This window comes from Peromyscus maniculatus, chromosome 10 (genome assembly GCF_049852395.1).
Source record: "Peromyscus maniculatus bairdii isolate BWxNUB_F1_BW_parent chromosome 10, HU_Pman_BW_mat_3.1, whole genome shotgun sequence".
NCBI lineage: Eukaryota > Metazoa > Chordata > Mammalia > Rodentia > Cricetidae > Peromyscus > Peromyscus maniculatus.
The window spans coordinates 84,788,033-84,812,278 of record NC_134861.1 but is presented as its reverse complement, the minus strand read 5'-3'; the positions used below and the strand labels follow the sequence as shown (position 1 = coordinate 84,812,278).

General features: G+C 36.9%; 1 protein-coding gene across 1 annotated transcript in view; it reads left to right on the top strand.

The window, feature by feature from the left end:
- Positions 1 to 24,246, top strand: part of Ankrd17 (ankyrin repeat domain 17) — a 140,714-nt gene that overhangs the window by 68,509 nt on the left and 47,959 nt on the right. The window contains 11 exon segments of the mRNA XM_006991673.3: positions 1,781 to 2,014; positions 5,208 to 5,302; positions 7,473 to 7,710; positions 10,007 to 10,198; positions 10,714 to 10,823; positions 12,274 to 12,361; positions 14,710 to 14,837; positions 15,062 to 15,205; positions 15,540 to 15,642; positions 17,078 to 17,830; positions 22,061 to 22,209. Of these exon segments, the coding sequence (XP_006991735.3) occupies positions 1,781 to 2,014; positions 5,208 to 5,302; positions 7,473 to 7,710; positions 10,007 to 10,198; positions 10,714 to 10,823; positions 12,274 to 12,361; positions 14,710 to 14,837; positions 15,062 to 15,205; positions 15,540 to 15,642; positions 17,078 to 17,830; positions 22,061 to 22,209 (2,234 nt within the window).

The window sequence follows — 24,246 nt, the reverse complement described above, 5'->3', positions numbered from 1 at the left end:
CTAATTTTGCTGAATTGTGGCCCAGGGAAAAGAATTATGAAAACATGTCCAATGGGGCATTAGTTGAGCCTAAACTGATTTCTTTTTTTGGAAGTAGGGTCAGATCTGGGTCTAACATTGTATTGTATTTTGTAAGTTTTCTTCAGATTAAAAAAAAACAAAAAACAAAAAAATAAATGTAGTTGTGTTTTAAAAAGAAGTCTATATAAAAAATTTACTAAGTTGGGGTTTCTTTTAACATAGCAAGTTTTTAATCACCAAGAAGGGATCCTTTTGTTCATTGTCTTGTCTCATACCTGCAATTTCTGCCTTTGGGAGGCCGAGTCAGGAGGATTGCTATTTATTGAAGCCAGTGGAACTGCATAACATATTCCAAAAACAAAAATATGAATCTATTTTAAATTATTTGACATTGGTCTAGTATGTGGGTTATATATATATAGGTTTTGGGTATGATGACCTTTATTAAAAATAATTCTTTATGAAACATTTTTTGTATTAAAGCTAACTATAACTTTTATCTCATTTGTGAAGGAAAAAGTTCAGGAAAGAATTGCACAGTTCATTTACAGTTCTCCAAAGTTTTTTTTTTTTTTTTTTAATTTTAGATTAAAGTATAAATACATTACTTACGTGTTCTCCTGTCTTCCTCCATCACCTCCCATTTTTCTTTCAAACCATCCCATGTCCCTCCATTCATCCCCTACCCTTCATTCCCTCTCAAATTGACAGCCTCTTTACTATTTATTGTTACACACACACACACACACACACACACACACACACACACACACACAAATATGGCCTACTGAGTCCTTTTAGTGTGAGTTGTGTGTAAATGATTTTTAGGGCAGGTCACTTGTTATTAGATGACTAATTATGGGGGTTTATCTCTGGGAAACGCTGAATCTCCTCCTACTAGCCGTCATTATTTGCCTGTAGTTCTTTGTCTAGGGCTGGGACTCTGTGAGATTTCTTCTTTGGATGTTACTATGTCCCCTGTTGGAATTATTATTCAGGTCTTGTTTAGATAGCCATTTTATTGATATATCCTGGGTATGGCTTCCCTGTCAAATCTTAATTCTCTAGTCTTGATAAGTGTATCTGATTTTTCTATAATCTGACATGTATTTTTGTTGTTGTTTGGCAGTACAAATGATTGACCCCAGAATCTTGCACATGCTAGACAAGCATTACCCAAATGAGCTAAGATCCTAGGCCTTTTACTTTGTATTTTAAGGCAGACTCAGAAGAAGTTGTTTAGACTCACTCTGGAGCACACGCTGGGCTTGAATTTCTAGTCCTTTTGCTTTAGCCTTCTAGTAGTTGAGATGATAACCCGTACCACCAGGCACAGGACAATTCTGGTTTTAAACAAAAAGGGAGGATATGAAGTTGATTTCAGATAGAGAAAGTACAGTTAAGTACTACAATTATATGTGTCTATTACTAAATATTTATTATGGACATAGTTTTCCATTTCAGCTTCTTAAATGTAAATTTGATATTTCATTTTTTAAGAAGTTTTACATTTATTTTTATTTAGGTATGTGCATGCACATATGTGCCATGGTACACTTGGGGAAATCAAAGGATATCTTGCTGGAGTCAGTTCTCACCTCCTTCTCCATATAGGCCCCAGGGATCAAACTCAGCTCATCTGGCTTGATATGTCCATTTATGCACTGAAGCATCTCATTGGATTGAGATGTACATTCATTTGTGTTTGTGTGCATGTGAGTGATGCTAATGTCTTTTCTTTGTTTTCTTACCTAAATAGGCAACACAGCTCTTACTTACGCTTGTGCTGGAGGCTATGTAGATGTTGTAAAGGTGCTCTTGGAATCCGGTGCTAGTATTGAGGACCATAATGAAAATGGTCATACTCCTCTCATGGAAGCTGGGAGTGCTGGACACGTGGAAGTAGCCAGATTGCTGCTAGAAAATGGAGCTGGCATCAATACGCATTCCAATGAATTTAAAGAGAGTGCCCTTACATTAGCTTGTTATAAAGGTATAGTATAAATTGTTCTTTAAATAAAATAATGCAATTAAAGTCAGTTTTAAATTATCAATGCAACATAATAGTATATAGTGTCATTAAATGTAAATAAGTGCTGGGCGGTGGTGACGCACGCCTTTTATCCCAGCACTCGGGAGGCAGAGCCAGGCAGATCTCTGTGAGTTCGAGGCCAGCCTGGTCTCTAAAGCGAGTTTCAGGAAAGGTGCAAATCTACACAGAGAAACCTTGTCTCAAAAAAAAAAAAAAAAAATGTAAATAAGATTGTTTAAAGTGTTTTAAAGCTTAATACTATATAGTCTCAAAATTGTAAATATTGTCAATAAAATTGACAGTCTTATCAGAGGAAGCTTATAATTTTAATGTGATTACACTTTATGATGGTTTGGTATATTAGAAATGCTTTACCTTTTGAGAAGGTACACGATAATTAAATGCCAACCAGTCCAAAAATATTTACTAATGAATATGGATTCTTTTGTTTGGGTTTTTTTTTTTTTTTTTTTTTTTTTTGGAGGCAGGGTTTCTCTTTGTAACAACTCTGGTTGTCCTGGAACTCATTTTGTAGGCCAGGGTGGTGCTGAACTGAGAGAGATCAGAATTTGGATTCTTAGGTGGGCCAGATATGACTCCCTGGCTCTTTTCTTTTTTTAAAAGAGCCAGGGAGTCACATTTTTCATATCCAAGGGTATGACAGATGTGTGGCTATAAATTGAGAGGTTTTCTTTTTCTTTCTAACTTTTTTTTTTTTTTAAGATTTATTTATTATGTATATAGTGTTCTGCTTGCATGTATGTCTGCAGGCCAGACAAGCGCACCAGATCTCATTACGGATGGTTGTGAGCCACCATGTGGTTGCTGGGAGTTAAACTCAGGACCTCTGGAAGAGCAGTCAGTGCTCTCAACCTCTGATCCATCTCTCTAGCCCCCTCTTTTTAACTTTTAAGAAACTTAAAAAATAAGCCATGCAACTTTGTATCTGTATTTCTCCCCAGGCCACATTTAGTTCATAAAACACTGTTCAGCATTGATCTGAGATATTAAGGAAAAGGTTTTGCAAGTGCAGATATAAAAGTTAAGGAGGAGGCACTCAACCTCATGTCGGCTCCTCATTTGCTAAGTTTGTAAATGAGTGCCTGCTGAAAATTTCCACTCTGGTCTTTCCTCAGCCTAGCCCTTTTCCTTGCCATTGCTTTGCTCTATGTTTAAGAGTGGTCAGGATCTTGTATTGTCTTTAGAACTGATTTTCTTTAAAAGTATGAGACAATAATACTTAGATATGTAAATTGCTAAAATTTTAAGCTGTTTAATTTTGAGTGTCTGTTAGCAGATTTTCAGGTAGAAAACACAGTTGAAGTCAGTTAACTTCCCTGTTCCTGTTTGACAATTAGGCACAGGGGCTGGTCTTTATTAAGCATTGGTGGAGTTAAGCTTTGGGAAGTTTTTATTGGATGTCCTTACATACTTTTTACAAACACTTTGACCCCAGAACTGGTTCCATTACATTACTTTTCCCAGCTTGCCAGAGAGCTTTGTGATGAGACTATATGTGACAACTCTGGTCTGTCACCCATTGTCTGCTCTGCTTTCTAGAGATGGTATCTAAGGCTGGGCTTGCAAACTTTAATTAGAAGCTAGTTAGAGAATTAAGCTAATGGAGTACATCTTGAAAGGAGTCAATGAACTCTGTTACCTTCTTCTGTTTCTATTGGGATTTCCTGGGAGTTTGAAAACAATACAGAAAAGGTCTAGAAGTCAGACAGATTGAGCACTGATGCAGATACTTGAAGGGAAACCAAGGTGTAGTCAATGCTGTACTTACTAAGTCTTGTTTGAGCTCTCCATCTAGGACTATACTTTATCTTCTGGTCTAATTCCAATTGGTTATAAATTGGTTATAACTCATTTCATATTGCTCTCTTTTATAGTATCCAAAGTCCTATTTAAGTATTATTGGTCTTCTACTTTTTAGTAACTTATTGAACTGAAACATAGGCTTATTTGAAACTGTGTTTCTATCATATGTTTTATCTCCAGGTAGAGGAATGCATATAAATTAAATGATGTTTTAAGAATATTTTCATAAATATGGCTTACAATTCCTCTTGAAAAGTTTGTGTATTGATTATTGTCATTTTAAGTACTTGAACTCATAGATGGAATAGCTTGAATGATTTTCATCCTGGGCTACTAGCTCTTGAAAATAAATGGGGAGGGGAGCAATGGGATGGCTAGTTTTTCAAAGGACCTGAATTCATTTTGCAAGCACCCTCATGGAATCTCTCAAGTTCAGCTCCAGTGGATCTGATAGCCTCTTTGGGTTTCCATGGGCACTGCACTCACATGTACAGAGACATAATTAAAAACAACAAAAATCTAAAAACAAAAAAAAAATTAGTGTGCTGAATGAGGTTCATAAAAATTTACATATAGATCTGCACCTGGTTTTTTTGTTTATTTGTTTTGTTTTTTTTTTTAAAGATTTATTTATTTATTTATTATGTATACAGTATTCTGCCTGCGTCCCTGCAGGCCTGAAGAGGGGACCAGATCTCATTACAATTGTTTGTGAGCCGCCATGTCGTTGCTGGGAATTGAACTCGACCTAGGAAAAGCAGTCAGTGCTCTTAACCTCTGAGCCATCTCTCCAGCCCCGTACCTGTTGTTTTTAACAAAACTTCAATCATTCGATTTTACCAATAAGGGACTCATACCAATAAGGACCAATAAACCGGATGCTGGGGTGAAAGCCTGCTAGCTCAGAGACCGAGGAAGCACCCAGCTGATCTTTCTCCTTTCCTGAAGTCCCTGAGGCCTCTCCCTTTCCTAATGTCTGAAAACCAATCTCTTTAAACTCCCTTCTACTTCCTGTGTACCTCTCTATCCATCTTCCTGACTCTTTCTGTGGTTTATTCTTAATAATACTATGTTCACTTCCTGTCAGCTGGTTGCTTACTCTGCCTCTTGACCTGTTTACAATATTCAAGAAGAAAGTTCTTGGATTAAAGGTGTGTGCTAGGGCTGAGCCACACCATGACTAGAAACAGATTTTTTTCCAGTAAATAATGCAATCTCAGGGTCCACAGTGATCAAATATTCTACAACATGCACTAAAAATTATTTATCACTGACTTTAAAAATAGTTTTTGAAAATAAATGTAAGTAATCCAATACACTTTTGATTTAGGACATCTAGAGATGGTGCGATTTCTTTTGGAAGCAGGCGCCGATCAAGAGCATAAAACAGATGAAATGCACACTGCTCTAATGGAGGCTTGCATGGTAAGATGGGTGAATGAATATATGAAATGTATTTCCATAGTAGGTGGGGAGAAGTAGAGCTACTGTAAAATAAAGAGCCTTTTCCTTGGATGTAAAAGCTCTCCTTTTCTTTACTTTATTGTAGAACAGAACCTTAGCTGAAGTATTAATTTTAAGCTGCCCTTGGTGGTGATCACATGTAATCACAGCATTTGGGAGGTTGAAAGAGGAGGATTGCTGTTGATTTGAGGCAAAGTTATGTTACATAGTGAGTACTGGCTCAACCATGGCTACATAGCAAGACCCTGTCAAAATATAAGGAGCTGCCAGACATGATAATGAATGCATGCCTTTAATCTCAGCACTAGGGAGGCAGAGACAATGGGTCTCCATGAGTTTCAGGACAGACTGGTCTACAAAATGACTGGTCAGGCTATGTAGAGAGACCCTGTCTCAAAAAAAAATCAAATGTGTGTATGTGCACGTGCACTCACACGCGGCTGTGCACTTGGTCCCAGCACTCACGTGGTCGAGTTTGCAACTGCTTGTGACTAAAGCTCCAAGGGGATCTGACCCTTTTCTTCTGGCCTCTGTGGGTATCTGCCTGTACGCGTACACTTAAAAGCAGAGAAAGCACTCAGATATACACACAACACACAAAAATCTGTAAAAACAAAATATAAAAAAGAATTCTATTTTAGAGTTTGTTCTTGAAAATTAATTATATTAGTACTCTTAAGCTTTTGTATTTTAATTTATAATCTACAAAAAGGGAGGTATCTGAAAAAACTAGGAAAGATTTATGAGAAATGGTAGATGATCATCATTTACTACTTGAATTATATATTGCTTTCTTTATTGTCATCCCTGTGTTTGTTTTACTAAAAGTTTCTCTTTGAACATGTGTACATTTCTTTGGAGCTTTTGCGTTCTTTGTCTGTAAAATGATTTTTGTTTGTTCTGGTGTTCTCATGAGGATTAAATGAGATCCTTGAACAGCAGTAGTAATGACCAATTCAGCAATCTCTCTGATAAAGGAAATTCAGTCACTTTTGCTACCTTGTGCTATGAAAATAACTTGTATTTAGACAGATAAATTAAGGAGGAATATTCGATAGACCCAATCCATATGCACTAGAAATGTAATAAATAAATGCAAATAGCTGGGCATGGAGATGTATGCCCAGACCCTAGTACTCAGTCTAAATAAATAAATGATTGATTTGATTGATTGATTGATAGGTAGGTAGGTAGGTAGGTAGATGGATGGATGGATAGATAGGTAGATAGATAGATAGGTAGGTAGGTAGATAGATAGATAGATAGATAGATAGATAGATAGATAGATAGATAGATAGATAGATAGACCGATCGACCTTTAATCACAATACTTGGTTTCAATAAATAATAAATAGATGGGTAGATGGATGGATAGTTAGATGTAATTAAAAGGTATATGAATAGAGGCCAGGCACTTAGGAGGTCTTGCTAAAATGTTGAAGCTCTTAATTGGTCTTTGACTTAATGGGGAAGCATTTCAAAACGGCAAAAATAACAATGTAACCATGAAAAGAAGACATTCAGAGCAAGGTGTCCGTATGTGTGTGGGAAGTACATGAAGGGTTAAAAGAAACTATTCCTTGAAAGGAAGACAGAGTGGAGATTGTTGAGTAGTTGCAGTAGTAAGATAGCTCCTCTCTTTGTCTTTTTCCTGGGGCTTACACGAACAACAAAGAAAGCATCATGTATTCACTTTGTCCTTTAACACAGGAGGCTTTTTCTCCATAGCATCTAGTGTCCTGCTAGATCAAAAGTTTGCTCACTCTAAAGATGTTAAAAAATTTGCCTTCTCAGTACCTGAGCTTGTCATTCAAATGTCTGCCATGCTCTGCTTATTCTCTGTGGCCTTAAGTTTGTCTCCCGTTCTTTTCCTTCCACTTCTCTTTTGGTGGCTGATAAGCTTCTTGATTAGAGAGACTATTTTTCATCTCTTTGCTTTAAATCCTTGAACTTCTGTGGGATAAAGAGTACAGGCAACACATGACATGCGTTTACCAAGCTGTCAGGTGTATATTTATTCTTTTGAGTAAAGGTCAGCAACTGTCATTGTGTGATAATTGAGAAGTTTTTTTTTTTCTTTCTTTCAAGTTTTTATGGTGCTGATTGAATTTTTTTAATTGCTTGTGAATAGGATGGCCATGTTGAAGTAGCTAGGTTGCTTCTGGACAGTGGTGCTCAAGTGAACATGCCAGCTGATTCATTTGAGTCACCATTGACTTTGGCTGCATGTGGGGGACATGTGGAACTTGCAGCCTTACTTATTGAAAGAGGAGCTAGCCTGGAAGAGGTCAATGATGAAGGCTATACACCTTTGATGGAAGCAGCCCGTGAAGGACATGAAGAAATGGTGGCATTACTTCTAGGCCAAGGTAAGCACTTGTAGTAAATACTAAACCATAAATGGGTAAAACAGAAGTCTTTGTTAAGGCTGAATTTCAGCACATCACCTCCTCAGTATATTTACACTGACCTGTTGCTCCCAAACTTCTACGTTGTATGCTGTAAAATGGCTCAGTAGAATTTTCTTCAATGTAGTACTTTGAAAGTCATATGCTATGAGAAAATAAAACAACAAACAAAAACAAAATCACAATTCTCCAAGCCTAATACAGTGAGGGAATTCTTTGGAGTTAGGACATTACTCATGAATATAAGTGTGTAATGGAGCAACATGGGAAACACTTCTGTGAAACTTAGCTTGAAAGTATGCAGCAGGCCAAGTAGGGACTAGACACTTGTAATCACAGTGCTTAGGAGGCTGAGGCCATCCAGTCCTACATGTGGAGACACTGTCTGAGGAAAACAGAAGAACACTCGAGACCAACAAATCTAGGTGCATATACATCAGAAACTGTTGAGCTCAGGCCAGAACAGAAGGAATTTCTGGAAACGGTGATATGATATAGTAGTTTAAATATCTACATTTAGATAATAATCTCCCATTACATTTATAGTGTTATTCTGTTTAACAAATTTAACACAAGTTTAACATTTAACACAAGTGGCAGGCACATTTACTTGTTTTTCTGTAGAGGTTCTATTGACTGGAACTTTAAACGTACAGGTTTTGAAGTAGTTTGTTTTTTTTTTGTTTTTTTGTTTTTTTTTGAGACAGGGTCTCCCTATGTGTGGCTCTGTCTGTCCTGGAACTAGCTTTGTAGACCAGGCTGGCCTTGAACTCACAGAGATCCAACTGCCTCTGCCTCCAAAGTGCTACAATTAAAGGCGTGTGCCACCACAGCCTGGCAGACTTACTGAAATGTGAATCATTTACACTGCATGACAGTTTTGTTTCTAGTGGGAGGGAGGGGTGGAAGGTGGTGCAATGGTCAATCAGCCATGGTGAAGGTAATAGTAATGGTGATAATGTTGCTAGGGCAAGTGAATTAAATGAATTAACCTCAGCTTGTTCAGCTTTATGTAAAATGGTGCTGAAAATAATACCAACATAAGGCCTTAGAAATATGTTGCTCATTGGTAGGATATTTACTCAGTGTTCCCAAGGACTTGGGTTTGATCTCTATCCAGCACCACACAATCCAATAGGCCATGGATGGTTCATTCTCCAGCATTGCCCCTACCTCAAATTTGAATTATGTACATAAATGTACCTTAACAGTCTGCACTGTTAATACTGCCTGGGAAATAGTAACAGCTTATTAAATGTTAGCTAATATGAAATTTGCAGGCAAATGGATGGAACTAGAAAAAATCATCCTGAGTGAGGTAACCCAAACCCAGAAAGACAGTTATGGTATGTACTCACTCATTGGTGGATTCTAGATATAAAATGAACAATCAGACCACAACCCATAGAACCATAGAGGCTATATATATAGCATGGAGGTCCCTAGGACGACTGTGGCATATAATAAATTTCAGTTTTACTCAATTATTGAAAAAAAATAGCCAAATGAATGGAAACACATGAACTATGAACCAAAGACTGAGGGGCTCCCAGCTGGATCAGGCCCTCTGAATAGGTGAGACAGTTGATTGGCTTGATCAGTTTGGGAGGCATCTAGGCAGTGGGACCAAGTCCTGTGCTCATTCCATGAGTTGGCTGTTTGAAACCAGGAACTTATGCAGGGACATTTGGCTCAGTCTGGGAGGAAGGGACTGGACCTCCCTGGACTGAGTCTACCAAGTCGATCACAGTCCTCGGGGGAGGACTTGTCCTGGAGGAGGTGGGAATGGAGGGTGGGCTGGGGGTAAGGGGAGGGCGTGGGAGGGGGGAGAATAGGGGAACCCATGGCTGATATGTAGAACTGAATGGTATTGTAAAATAAAAAATATATATCACAAAAAATAAAAATAAAAAAAAAAGTAAAAAAAAAAAAAAAAGTTTATGAAATACAAAAAAAAAAAAAAAAATGTTAGCTAATGTCATTAGTACATTTATCCTCCATTTTGAATCTTTATAGGTGGGAATTAGGTAATTTTATGACTCCTTTTATTCATAACTAGTACCTTTTTAAACACTCTACCTACATATAGTAGATACCCACTTGTGAATGTGGGTTTTTTTCCCATTTACTTTTGACTGCCAAGAATAGAGAAGAGATAATTCTGTTCACTTTAGATATAGTTCATTAGAAAACAGTTGTGTTTTGTTTGTGTCTGAATAAATTCCTGAACTTCCTTTAAGTAGAATCTTTCTTTTAGGAGCAAATATCAATGCACAGACAGAAGAAACTCAAGAAACTGCCTTGACCCTGGCTTGCTGTGGAGGCTTTCTGGAAGTGGCAGACTTTCTGATTAAGGCTGGAGCTGACATAGAACTCGGGTGTTCTACCCCTCTAATGGAAGCTGCTCAAGAGGGCCACCTGGAGTTAGTTAAATACTTACTAGCTGCAGGTATGCCTTTTTGCATTTGGGAATATATTGCATGATATAAGGATCACAGTACAAGTATTTTTTATGTTATTGCACACAGAATATGTGGTGAAAAGATAGGATATCCTTTGTGTGTTCTGGATAATTTAGCTGTCATAGTAAGTATATGCAATTTTAACTTCAAGTACATTTATTCATATATTTTCCTTTCAAAAATTTGTGTATGTGTGCATGCAAACATGCCACAGTGCATGTGTTCACAGGCAGAGGACAACTTGTAGAAGTCCGTTCTCTCTCTCTACCATGTGGTCTTGGGGACTGAACTTGCGTAGTCAGGCTTGATGGTAGTTAACCTTCACGCCCTGAGCAGTTGTTGCAGACTTCTCCCTCTTTTAAAGATGTTGTCAGTGTACTCATTCTAGAAATAGATATGGATATTTTGTCTGATTTTAGGAGATGTGGGCTATCTTGAAAAACAGGTTTATGTTGATTTTGTAAAAGGGTTTTTTAACAGTGATTATTTTTAACTGTTACAGGAGCTAATGTCCATGCCACAACAGCAACAGGAGATACAGCTTTAACATACGCCTGTGAAAATGGCCATACGGATGTAGCAGATGTCTTACTTCAGGCAGGTGCAGATCTGGTAAGCTGTATCACTTAAATCTTTATTTATAAAGAGAAGATGAATTAGTCATTTTAGCACACGCTTGTGCACCTGTGAGGCTGAAGCAGAAAGGTACCTAAGAGTTTACGAGTTCAAGGCCACCTAGGCTACTTGAGTCCAGAGTCCCAAGGCCTTCCTGGAATCCATGGTGAGACCCCGCCTCTGCAAACAAAGACAGGAAATTAATAATTAAATCAAAGGCATATCTTCTTACTTTGTTGGCGTTTTTTTTTTTTTTTTTTTTCCCTTTTATTTAAAGTCATAGTCAGGTTTGGTTTTTTTGTTGTTGTTTGGTTTGGTTTGGTTTTTTCTTTTTTTACATTATTTAGTTTTTGTTCTTATTTTTGTAATATTCAGTTCACTAATCCCATGCCCTTACAAAGAAATGTTTTCTGCTTAGAGATGGAATTACAAATTAAATTTTCCTTCCTTAGTTGTTTACTTAAGGTAAATGTTGTTTAGAAGCATTTCTTTTGTAGGTTGGGGGGAAATTTGCCTACTATGTTTTAAGCATTATCAATTAAAGCGTTAAAACATAAGTATTTAATAATTTTGTCCCATGGGTAGTACATAAAGTAGTAAAGAGGGTAAAATGGATCTTAAGTGCATTCAGTGCAGGGTATTAAGAGATGTCACAGGGAATGTACAGAGAGTGATAAAGGTCAAAAGATGTAACTAGTCATTTGAGATACTAGTTCATTGGCTGGATGGGGTTTGGAAAGGGAGGCCTGGACAGAAGAGCTATATAATTGAAATTGTAGGAGTTGTCTGAGTGCTTGGAAGGTGTAAAGTATCTGTGGAGGGAAGATCTAGTCTCACCGTAGTACTCGGGAGACTGGGAGTACGTGACAGAGTGAGGTTTGTGGCTAACCTATGCTATATGCGACTTTCAGAAAATGACAAGAGTTTGAGGAGAGGTCGTATAGATTATAATCCTATCATTCAGAAGACTGAAGTGGGAGGATCACTGTTCTATGTGAGTCTGAGATATGTAGCAGGATCTCACCATTAAAAAGGGGGAGCAGATTGACTATCCAATGTTCGAGTTCTACAATCACTTTTATAGAGAAAGGACATTTCCCAGCTTGAATTAGATGAAGTGTCGTTTCAGTCCTCTTCTGAAGCCTGGGTGCCAGCATGCCAGGCTGTATCTATTGCTGCATCTTCTGGTAACCAGAAGTGCAGGTGTGTGCTACTAATCCCCTACTTTAGGTTTCAAATTATTACAATAAAGTGCAGATCTTTTTTTTTTTTTAATTGAAAGTATATTTTCTTTGCTCATTACATGATATTTAATATGCTTGGGTTCAGAATTAAGTTTCCTTTTCCTTTTTTTTTTTAAATGAAAAGATTAAGTATTCCCTTGCAATTAAATATGAGTTATACAACAGTGAGGTTTTTTTTTGTTTCTTGTTTTGTTTTAAAACAGGAACATGAATCTGAAGGTGGAAGAACTCCTTTAATGAAAGCTGCCAGAGCTGGTCATGTTTGCACAGTTCAGTTCTTAATTAGTAAAGGTAATCTTATAGAGAAGTTTTTTTTCTTTTTCTTAACTATCTATCCAGAACTATGCTAAGGCATTTTGACCTTTGAAGGGTAAAGAACATTTTGTGGTTATTATATGATATGGAGAAGGGATGCTCCTCCTAACATTAGTAATAAACATCTCATAATATTTATAATAGCTGTGAGCTACAAAAGACTATTACACCAAGTAGCACTCTTGAGAAGAAACACAAAGAAAATGTCTTCTGTGTAAGCTAGTGTTATGTTGAAGTCCTATTCTGTTTGTGTACTACTGCATTGTTTTCCAACATGGGTTTTTGTTTTTTCCCCTGAAGAACTTGGGGCAAGCACCTTTCCTACCTTACGTTGTCCTCTTTTTAAAAGATAGTGGAATAATTTTAAATTAAATGAAGAAAGTATTCAGAATTAAACTGTGATACGTGTCAAGTTACATGAAGATTTTTATTCATAATCTGCAGTTATTCTTTTGAATTTTTTACTGACCAAATAAACACGAAACTTTAAATTATTTCTTCAGTATTTACTATATAATCTGTTAAATCTTTTTTCAAGAATTGGTTTTACTCTTCATTGCAGATTAAAAATACTTCTAAAGCAAATAATAGGACAGAAATGATTGATAAGTGAAGGGCCATATGCACCTTGGAAATGTTTACTCTTTGTTCAGTAGTCTTCAAACTTCTTATAGATTAAAAAATCAGAAATAAATTCTTGAACAGATTATTCCAGGACAAGTTGGTACAGATTGGTGAAATATGCATGATGGTGACACACTTCAAGACTGGATTTATGTCCATAATTACTGCCCTCCCTCCCCACACCCTCTTTTTTTTTTTTTCTCTGAGACAGGGTTTCTCTGTGTAGCACTGGCTATTCTAGAACTAGCTCTGTAGACCAAGCTGGCCTCAAACTCACAGAGATCTACCTGCCTCTGTCTCCCATGTGCTGGGGTGAAACGCATACACCACCACTGCCCTGCCTTTTCTTTGGTTGAATTAATTATATTCTACCTTCTGTAATGAATTGTAAAGGGTCTTATTAATAAAAAACCCAGAGCTAGACATGGTGGTGAAAGCTGAAAGGTCAGAGAAGCGGAACAATGCACAGCCAAACTTACTTCACTAACTCCTCAGCCGATCCTGTTTCCACGAATCCTCAGACTGAAAGCCTCTCAGTCCTCACCCCTGAGGGTCTCAGTTGAACTGCTGCTTAATTCCTGTCTCCATCCAGCCATGTCCTTCCTGGGATTAAAGGCATGTGTGCTTTTCAAGCAAAGGCATGAGATCTCAAGACCTAGGATTAAAGGAACATTACTAGATTTTTCTATTCCTTGTAATTTTTTAAAATTTAATGTATTTAATGTAATTATTAATGTATTAAATGTATTTCAACCATAGAAGACACCATTTCATGCATGCAGTGCCCACAGGTGCCAGAAGAGGGCATCAGATCCCCTGGAACAAGTGGTGCCTGTGCTTGTGAGATCTGTGTGGGTGTTGGGAACCAAACTTGGATTGCCTCCGAAGAGCTTCAAATATTCTTAGCCATTGAGTTAACCATCTTTCTTTCCCCTGTATTTTACTTTATTAATACAATGATTGCCTTAGGTATGATACAACCTTGTATTATCTTTACTGATATATACTAAAATATTTATAAGAAAAATATATCATATTTCTGTGGGATTTGCTTTAGAATAATTCTGTATAGGAGAATTTTCGTGAAAATGAGGATTTATGTGAAATGAGAGGCTGTTTATAATCAGTGAAACTGGATAATGGTTATGTGAGGTTTCATTGCACTGTTGGCTTTACTCTTTATGATTTTTAAATTTTCCATAATTTTGAGCCAATGAAATGAGTCAGTGAGTATCACTGGGTAAAGGTACTTTCTGCTTAGCCTGATGACCTGAGTTTAAGGCTTCGAACTCACATGGTAGAAGGAGAAAATAAACCTTTGACCTCCACGTGCATACCATGTTACACATGCACCCTTATATAAATATGTATGTATGTATGTATGTATATGCTTGTGTGCATAAACACTAAATGATTTGTAGAATTTTGCCATAATTGGGGCTGGGAAATGGATCAGTGGTTAAGAACACTTGCCATTCTTACAGAAGACCTGGGTTCAGTTCACAGCATCCACATCAGATAGCCCACAGCCTACTGTAACTCTAGTTCCTGGGGATCCAATGTCTGGCCTCCAAGAGCATCTACACGTACATGGGGCATAAACTCACACAGGTCTACACATATACATATAAATTAAAAATGAATAAATCTTAATTTTTTTTAATCACTCTACTAATATAGTTTTTCCATGTCTGTTTTAGGAGCAAATGTGAATCGAACCACAGCTAATAATGACCATACTGTACTGTCCCTGGCTTGTGCAGGAGGTCATCTGGCAGTGGTAGAACTGCTTTTGGCTCACGGGGCAGACCCTACTCACCGTTTAAAAGTAGGTAACTCAAGTGGTTAAGGCAGCATTATGAATTCCTCACCTTGAACATTATAAAATTGCCACATATAAGTTGTATTTGTAATGACATTCTGAGTATTAGTTATCTGGCCTTAATATAAAAAAAAAAACTTTCCTATTAGATATATAACTTGAATGTATCTGAGACCTGATAGCTTTCTTAGTGTACTAACTTTTTTCCCCTTCTATATTTGTTCTTTTAGGATGGCTCAACCATGTTGATAGAAGCAGCAAAAGGTGGCCATACAAGTGTTGTTTGCTATCTTTTAGACTATCCTAATAATCTACTTTCAGCCCCTCCACCTGATGTCACTCAGCTAACGCCCCCATCCCACGATTTAAATAGGGTAAGATTCAAAGTTAAAGCATTTTATATTTCTTTTTAGCTATAATTTTCATTTAAATGAGATTATCTTTGTTAAGATGAAGCTCTGTATAATTATGCCAAGGCTATTGTTATTTGGTATAAGATTTATGTTCTAGATTGATGGAATTATGATTTCCTTTTTTAAAATTATGGTCAGAATAACTGGAATACATAGCCACCTTTAAAATAATTTGATATAAATATGTCACTGTCTCAAATGGCATATTAAGTATACATAGCAACTCTGCAAGTTATTCGAGAGATGATGACGTGTGTACTAAAGAAGAAATGACTGTTATCACCCTCTTCCGTAGGCCCCTCGTGTACCAGTTCAAGCACTGCCCATGGTTGTCCCACCCCAGGAGCCTGACAAACCCCCTGCCAACGTTGCTGCCACTCTGCCCGTTAGGAACAAAGGTCAGTTATACTTCTAAAGACTTTCTTACATGTCCAGGTCAAATTAGAATACAAAAAGTAGCCCTTCAAAATTATTTTTCACCAACAATGAATTTACTAAGTTGGTATCACTAAAGCTTTTTTGTTTGTTTGTTGTTTGTTTTAAACTAATGAAAAAGCAACTTTCTGGGAGAGAAGACAGGGACTGAGAGACTCAGAAGAGACTCAGGTGCTCTTTCTGATGGAATTCTGATATCCACAATTTCCTCCAATGAGTAGTCATTTTTATTCATGTTAAGCTGGATACAGTTGCATGACAATTCTGATCATTTTTATTTACCATTCCTAAGTCTGTAGTGACACAAGGCATAAAGATTAAGAAGTTGGATCAAATATTAAAATTCAATTTAAAGAACTGGTTTAACATAGATTTATATCTAGGACACTTTTTCCTCAACTAGTAATTCAAAGATACATAAGATACACTTTCTTAGAATTCCAAGGTCCATTTTTTGACTTGTATATGTCATACCATGCCTGTTCTTAAGTATGTCCCCAAACATGACACCTACCAGTTTGAATCACTTTTTCTTTTGAAAAGTTTTACTTAAAGAAACTGTGATTTTGGCATCTTGGTTTTGGCTACCTGTATTCTTTTAGCAACAAGTATGCTAAGCATTCCCAGCAGTTGTTTCCGGTCACCACCACCAGCCTGTTGTCTTGGCATCCTTTTCAGTTGGTTGCTAAACCCGTTGGCCAGAGCAGTCTGTTTCCCTGGCTGTCAGAAGATACAGAGGGTGGCGTAGGCCAGCATCTTTTCTTTCAGGGAAACTAAATCCCAATTCTCTATTGGCCGCGTAGCTGTGTGACTATGTGAATTCTATCTCTTTCCTTTGTCAGTCTTGAAGATGGTAGGTCCTAACAAATACATATATTTTAGTTGGATTTTAATTTCTTGGTGCATCTCAGTGGTTTGGGCACTCTCTGTGTGTATGTGTGTGTGTTTATCAAAGGCACAGACATTTATGAAGTGTGGAAAATCTTAATATAGACATCTAAATTTTCTTTACACCTTAATGATTTAGCTTAATTTTTCTGCTCTTATGATGAATTTTTACATTCTGACCATATGAAATACCTACACATAGCCTTAGATTTGACTTTAACTGCACCACTTAAGTGTCACAAGCTTTCATCCCTCTGTTGTCTAATTTTTAAATTAGATATTGATAAATTCTAAACTCTACTTTCAGAGATGACTCTATGCACATAAAACACATACATTTTGTATTTGTGATAGAGAAGGTGGACTTGAGTTTAACTACTTAAAAATACATTTCACCTTCGTGGATATGATACCTTGGTGCATAACTGTGGGCACTAAACCTCCCAACAGTAACTCTGTAATGAGGATGCCATTCATGTGCACTTCTGAGGGGGTTTCTTTTTCACACAGCTGCTTCTAAACAAAAGTCCAACAGCCATTTGCCAGCAAACAGCCAGGATGTACAGGGTTACATCACCAATCAGTCTCCAGAGAGCATTGTAGAAGAGGCTCAGGGAAAGTTAACAGAACTGGAACAGAGGATAAAAGAAGCCATAGAAAAAAATGCACAGCTGCAGTCCTTGGAGCTGGCTCATGCCGACCAACTTACCAAGGAGAAGATCGAGGAGCTGAACAAAACAAGGGAGGAGCAAATTCAGAAGAAACAAAAGATTCTGGAGGAACTGCAGAAAGTAGAGCGAGAGTTACAGCTGAAAACTCAGCAGCAGCTGAAAAAACAGTATCTAGAAGTTAAAGCTCAAAGAATTCAACTTCAGCAGCAACAGCAGCAGTCTTGCCAACACCTGGGACTTCTTACTCCTGTTGGGGTTGGAGAGCAGCTTTCCGAGGGAGACTATGCACGCTTACAACAAGTGGATCCTGTTTTGCTTAAAGATGAACCCCAGCAGACTGCTGCTCAGATGGGTTTTGCACCAATCCAGCCTCTGGCGATGCCTCAAGCTTTGCCTCTGGCAGCGGGTCCCTTGCCTCCAGGGTCCATCGCAAATCTTACAGAACTTCAAGGAGTGATAGTTGGACAGCCAGTACTGGGCCAAGCACAGTTGGCAGGGCTGGGGCAAGGAATTCTCACTGAAACACAACAAGGGTTAATGGTAGCCAGCCCTGCTCAGACCCTCAATGACACGCTGGATGACATCATGGCAGGTGGGTTTATATTGTTATGAGCAGGTATCAAATATGATTTGCTTAAGGCGAGTAAGAGTGTGCCAGAATTTTTTTTTTTAACCTTTACTCAACTTGAGAACTATTTTTGGACTCTTGACCCATTATGTCTTTAGAAATATTAGTGTTAAGAAGTTCTCAAATGGCTACAGGTCAAATTAAAGATTAGTTTATACAAGACAAATGACCAGATCTGCCTGTCGTAGATCAGTAGGCTGGGAATCCAGGTTTTTCAGTAGTGGATTGAGTCTAGGGTTTTTACTTTTGGTTATCCTTTTCACTTTTAAGTTCAGAACACTGGGGTTGGATTTTTGGCAATTTTGCTTCTGTATTCACACCAATAAAAGAAAAATTGATAAAAGTTGAAGTACAAAAGTATTAGGGTATATTAGGAACTCTATTTGTGATAAAAAGAAATATTTAACTTACTAATGTACCAAACTTGATGATGGCTATTTAAAAACAAGCAAACAACAATCAAAACAAACACCTTTACAACATTAATAAAGGACCAACCGAGTAGAGTCCGATTCTACTGTATGTCAGTGTTTTTATCCCCTGTGAATGCTAATGTATAGTCTGTTTCTGACTGTATTATGGAAAGGTATGTTCCCCTGACAGTATGGAAAAAACATGTTTTAAATGTGGAGCCAGAGAGTTTGTCTTCTATTCTAATGAGTATTGCAACTTAAGATTTTTAATGCTGCTTATTTGGGACTGATTTTGTGAATTGTGTAACAGTAAAATGAGATTTCATAGGGTTATAGGTCATAAAGAATGCTCTGCTACCTAAAATCATTTTCCTTCTTCAGGAAGGAAACTTGATAAGGAAGGGAAGGGGGAGAATAAAGGAAATAAATAGTTGTTGAATTTTGATAATTTTCTTTTGATTTCTTCCCACTTTTTATTTATTTGTCTTTACCTGGATAATTTACTATTTCTAATTTGAAACTATTTGAGAAACATTTATTATGATGAAGTCATACATTAATATACGGTTCACTTTTTTAAAGGAAAATATGCTTTGTAGTGTTTAGCTATTTAGGTTGAGATAATACAGAAACCGAAACAGGTAATGAGGTAGATTTTGCATTTTAAAAATTGGTATAGTTTCCCAGTCCTTTTTTTTTTTATCTTCTCAGCAATATGTGGTATGAAAACCTCTGCTAATCTTAAGAGTAATATAAACCTATATCAGGATAACTGTTAGTAGTAACTAATAAGAATTTGTAACAATCTTAATACAAGTATAGATTTTTAAGACCTAAGTCCCTATTAATCATCACTAACTGGTTATGATACCTAATAAACTTTAAAACATTGTATGACAATTAGCTCACAGTAGTTATAAATCCAAAATTGATACCATGTTCATGGCCATTAACTTAGATTATAATTCTCTATTGTATCAGTTTACTGAAAGATTATAGAGTTAAGTGTTAATGAAATGAAAATTTGGGACATTCTATACCAATGACTGTTGGAAAGTTGGTTTTGATGCACTATGAGAGTTTACCTGATGTACTTGAGCATAGTTGTCAACAATTTGCTGATTGTAAAATTTTTTAATTCTGATGAGAATTATCAGATGTTTGTAAAATAGCTTTTTTTATTAACTCATTTATTCCCAAAATTTCTGTGTGTTCAAGGTTGTTCCTTCATAAAATTTTTTTCTTTGCTTTTTTTTTCTTTTTTCTTTTCAATGAACGTAAGATTTTAGGGATTATGACCAATTTGCTATTTTCTAAAAAGGCATCTGTATCATGCTCTTCATGTGGGTAAAGAGACATACCCAAGCGGAAAAAGAACAGAATTAAAAATAATCTTACTGTCTACCTGCAGATGATCCCTACCTAGTATCTCAATCATATTCACATGTCTCCGCACATATGTGCACATACAAGCACACAACTTTTTTCTATATTCTCCTTGTTTGAATAACTTCTGATCATACTTGTCCTTTCAGCTGACTAAGGATCCTTTCCATTCCTTATTTGGGCTTCTTGAGTAACACAACCTCATTGGGCCTTCTTTCCCTAAGCACTGTCCCCTCTCTTTCTTAGTTCTCACTTGTTAGGTTTCTCCTAGGACGTTCTCCTTCGGGTGCTGAGCTGGCCAAGTCTTCAACCCTCCTTATTCCTCATACTCACCAGATCAAAACTAGGCACTTGTTTAACCTCTCTTAACACATGCCCGTTTTGTCTTGATGACACTGTTTCATTTCTGTTGTTAAAACCTTTCAAGCATGCAGTTTTCCCTCTCTAATCAGTCCCTAATTGAATCTTAAAATATAAAGAAAAAGAAAGATTCTTAGAATTTAAGTTTTTTCCTCTTATCTGTATAGTAAATGGTTGAATGATGAATAGTTAACTTACTCTTACTTGATAAAACAGTTTGAAGGAAATGAGGCTTCTTTCTTACCAACTTTAGATGAGAAGATGAAAACAACCAATTTGAAACAGCCCACAACAAGAAAACTAGGTTTAGTAGGTTCTTTAAAATATATTATTCTAGTTGGAATGGGGATTGAAATTTAGACATTTACCTATCTTTTAACCCATTTAAATTAATAGAATAAAAGTCAGTGAGGGCTAAGGATATCTAGCTTAGTTGATAGAGTGCTTGAATAGCATCCATGAAGCACCCTGGGTTTGATCCCTAGGACTCTATAAAACCAGTGGTGCACTCCTGTAATCCCAACACTTAGTAGGGCGGAGGTAGCAGTAGCAGAAATTCAAGGTCATCTTAAACATGGAACCTATCTTAAGAGCTGTAGATTATATGTGATTTTGAAATTTATGTATAGGATAGGAACTTTCAATGAAATTATTTGATTCTTAAATCTGTGTGTGCTCATGAGCCTGTAATCTTAGCAGTCTGAGGTAGACTCAGGAGATCAGGATTGCAAGATTAAAACATTATCTAGAAAGAAATCAGTAAGACTATCAAAGTCACTAGATCATTAGTAGTAGCACATGCTCTTCCTCTTGATCTGGTTCCTTAATGATTCAGATGTTTTGTTGTTGTTGTTGGTTTTTTTTGTTGTTCTTTGTTTTTCTTTTGACTTTTAAGTGGACTAAAAATGTAAAACTATAGAATGTGTGTTGCTATAATGTACAGTGTATGTTTGTGCCTGACCTAAAGATTTTGTGTAAAGTAGATTTCTTAATTGATAGTCGTGTTTATAACTGTTACAAGATCAATTTCACTATTCTTGGCAAGATAAATTCTTTTGCCTGGTTTGAGACTCAGCTGTGACTCTCTGTTTTGTGTCTGATGGAGTTTACAGTACTTGGGAATACACATCTGCACTCTGTTCAGAGATTACTATTCATGATTTAATACCAGTGCAGCAGCATTCTTACTGTGGGTGAAGAGGAAGATGTTCACACATGAACTACAGAATTGAGTTGTTGAGAGAACAAAGTCCCTTAAGCTAATTTTCAGTTTATTCTCTGCCTTTGTCTTTAGCATTATTCTCCCACCCTAAGTACAGATCTAAGTAGACATTATTTAAATCATATATGTGGGTGAAATAAGATTACAGCGGAATCCTACATAGAAGAACAAGAATCCATATTGGGAGGATGATTGTGTAAATATACTTATTTGTAGCCTAATCTTAATTTTGTCCTAAGTTAGTGTGATTGCCAGGTGGGATATTTTATTCCTCTCAGAATGATTTTTAATGTGAGAAAATGCATAGTTGAAAACATATTTGAAACACCAGGGCCTTCAAAGTTACCATTGCCCTGTAGTGGTTAGTAAATATGTGGTGTTTGAAATAGTTGGACTTCTGGGATCTTCCATTCCAATGGTGAAGTAACTTTTATTTGCTCTACAATACAAGGTTTGAAGTTTGGAAGTTTAAAAAAAAATCACCTTTCTTTCTTTTATTCTTGACTATTTTATCATTTATTCCTTTTCTGTGTAATTTTAGTACGCAAAATATTTTGTTTTCAGGATTATTTTGAATTAAGATTTTTATGGTTACTTTCATTTAAAAAAGAATGTGTCTTTCAGGAGGATTATTGAATAGAAAGTGTATCATTCAATGTACGTTCTAATTTGGGGCTGTCCACCAATCAAAAATCATCAGAAAATTAGTTATTAATGTTATAATAATCTCTTATAGACATTTTTAAAGAAGTATTTCTTACTCTTTCCTAACAATGTTTCGTCCTTATTAAGTGCAGTTATTTTGTTCAACAGCAGTCAGTGGAAGAGCATCTGCAATGTCAAACACTCCTACCCACAGTATCGCTGCTTCTATTTCCCAACCTCAGACTCCAACTCCAAGTCCTATCATCTCTCCTTCAGCCATGCTACCTATCTACCCTGCCATTGATATTGATGCACAGGTAAGCTCCACAATAGGAGAGATGGTTTCCCTGGAATTACACCACCTTTAAATGGTAACTGTCTTAACGCCTTACGAAGACTGCAGATACAATTAAAAATTAAAATCCATTTTAAAATATTACCAGTTCAGGCATGGTGGCTCACACCCAATCCTAGCATTTAGAAGGCTATGGCAGAATTATGTGAGTTTAAGGCCAGCCTGCGCCTTCATAGTTAATGCTAGGCCACGCTGAGCTAAGGATTAAATTTTGTTTAGAAAGTACTAGAATATAATAGAAGTAATTATTTAAGATTAAAATGAAACCACCACTGTGATCCTAGCCGTTGGGAAGTAGGGTCAAGAGGATCATGAGTTCCGATAAGGTTGGCCTCAGCTGTGTGACACTGTGAAGTTAGTCTAGGCTGCATGACGTCCTACTGTGTTTACTGTGTCAGTAAAACAAAAGTTAGGATTGCTGTGTATTTTCCTAAATAGGTAATCAATTATTTATAAAGAAAATGCTGGGAGTATAGTGAACTTACGGAGTACTTAAAAGTCCTGGGTTGAGTCCCTAGCCTCACCAAAAGGTGATACTGAAATTTCATGAACTATGTTTCTATACATTATATATGCTTAGTTGCATTCTATAACTTTTCCCCTTGAGATAGGGTCTCCCTATAGCCTAGGCTGGCCTCAATCCCGGCAATCCTCCTGCTTAAGCCTCCTCCGTGCTGGAGTTACAGGCATGAATCACCATTGCTGTGGGATATCTTTCTGTACACTGTGAATATGTGTTGCTCTAGTTGGCTAATAAGGAAGCTACTTTGGCCTATGGCAAGGCAGCTTAGAGGTAGGCAAGAAACCAAGCAGAGATACAGGAAAGAGAGAGGTGGGATGGGAGAGACGCCAAATTGCCGTCCAAGGAGCAACATGTAATGGGACACAGGTAAAGCCATGGAACACATGGTGATACATAGATTAGTAGAATTGGGTTAATTTAAGATGAAAGAGCTAGCTAGCAAGAAACCTGCCATAACCATACAATAATTACTATAAGCTTCTGAGTGATTATTTTATAAGTGGCTGTGGGACCTCAGGGCTGTGTAGAACACAGGAAAACTTCCAGCAACATACCATACGTGGCTTTATATCGCTTTTAAAGATTATGATGAAATTATGTATGGTATGAGGAAATACATAGTTTATGCAATTTTAGCTGTAACAGATTGCATGGAGGAGATAGAAACACTTATTTCTTAGGATTATCTGAAGGAATATGTGTATGAGTGAAGAATGATACTGTTACGGTTTAGAAAGCTTGAGATCTGTTAAGTAAGCAGCTCTATTAAAAATTAGTTGATTCCCACGCAGGAGGCAGAGGCAGGTGAATTTCTATGAGTTTGTCTCACTAAATAAATAAAGAAAATTTAGTTGATGCAAGACGGCAAGCTTCCTCAGTTTGATTCCTGTAACTCACACACTGGAAGAAGAAAACCACCTCCTACCAGCTGTCTCCTGACCTATATGTGTGCTATATCATGTGTTCCCACACAACACACATACATTTTAAGATGAGCACGAATTCCCAGGGCAAGATGGGATTGGCAAATTTAGCTTGTATTATCTTGAAAAAGGCCAAAAGGTGACAGGCATGGTGTCACAAAGTCTAAAATCCCAGCCCTTGCAGAGTAAAGGCAGGAGGACCAAGGGGGTTCCTTCTATTTTACATAATAATGAATGAAGTGAAATTGAAAAGAAGGAAAGGCTAAGAAGTGTAAGTTAGGAGAGACTATTGTAAGAGGTAAGAATAAGAAAATGTTTGCAGGGTATATTTGTAGTATTTTGATTAATGCCTGGGGTAAGGGAAGTATATTCTATTAAAACTTCCAGACTTTTATAAATTTTAATTTCAAGAAACAGTATATACCATTAAAACCTTGTACTTCCAAGCTATGAGAGTTCCTTTTTTACTAAAATGTTTCATAATTGTTTTATATGTGGGTTTGTGTTGTTGTTTTTGTTTTTGCTCTTTTGTGAGGCCTGCCACCCAGCTCCC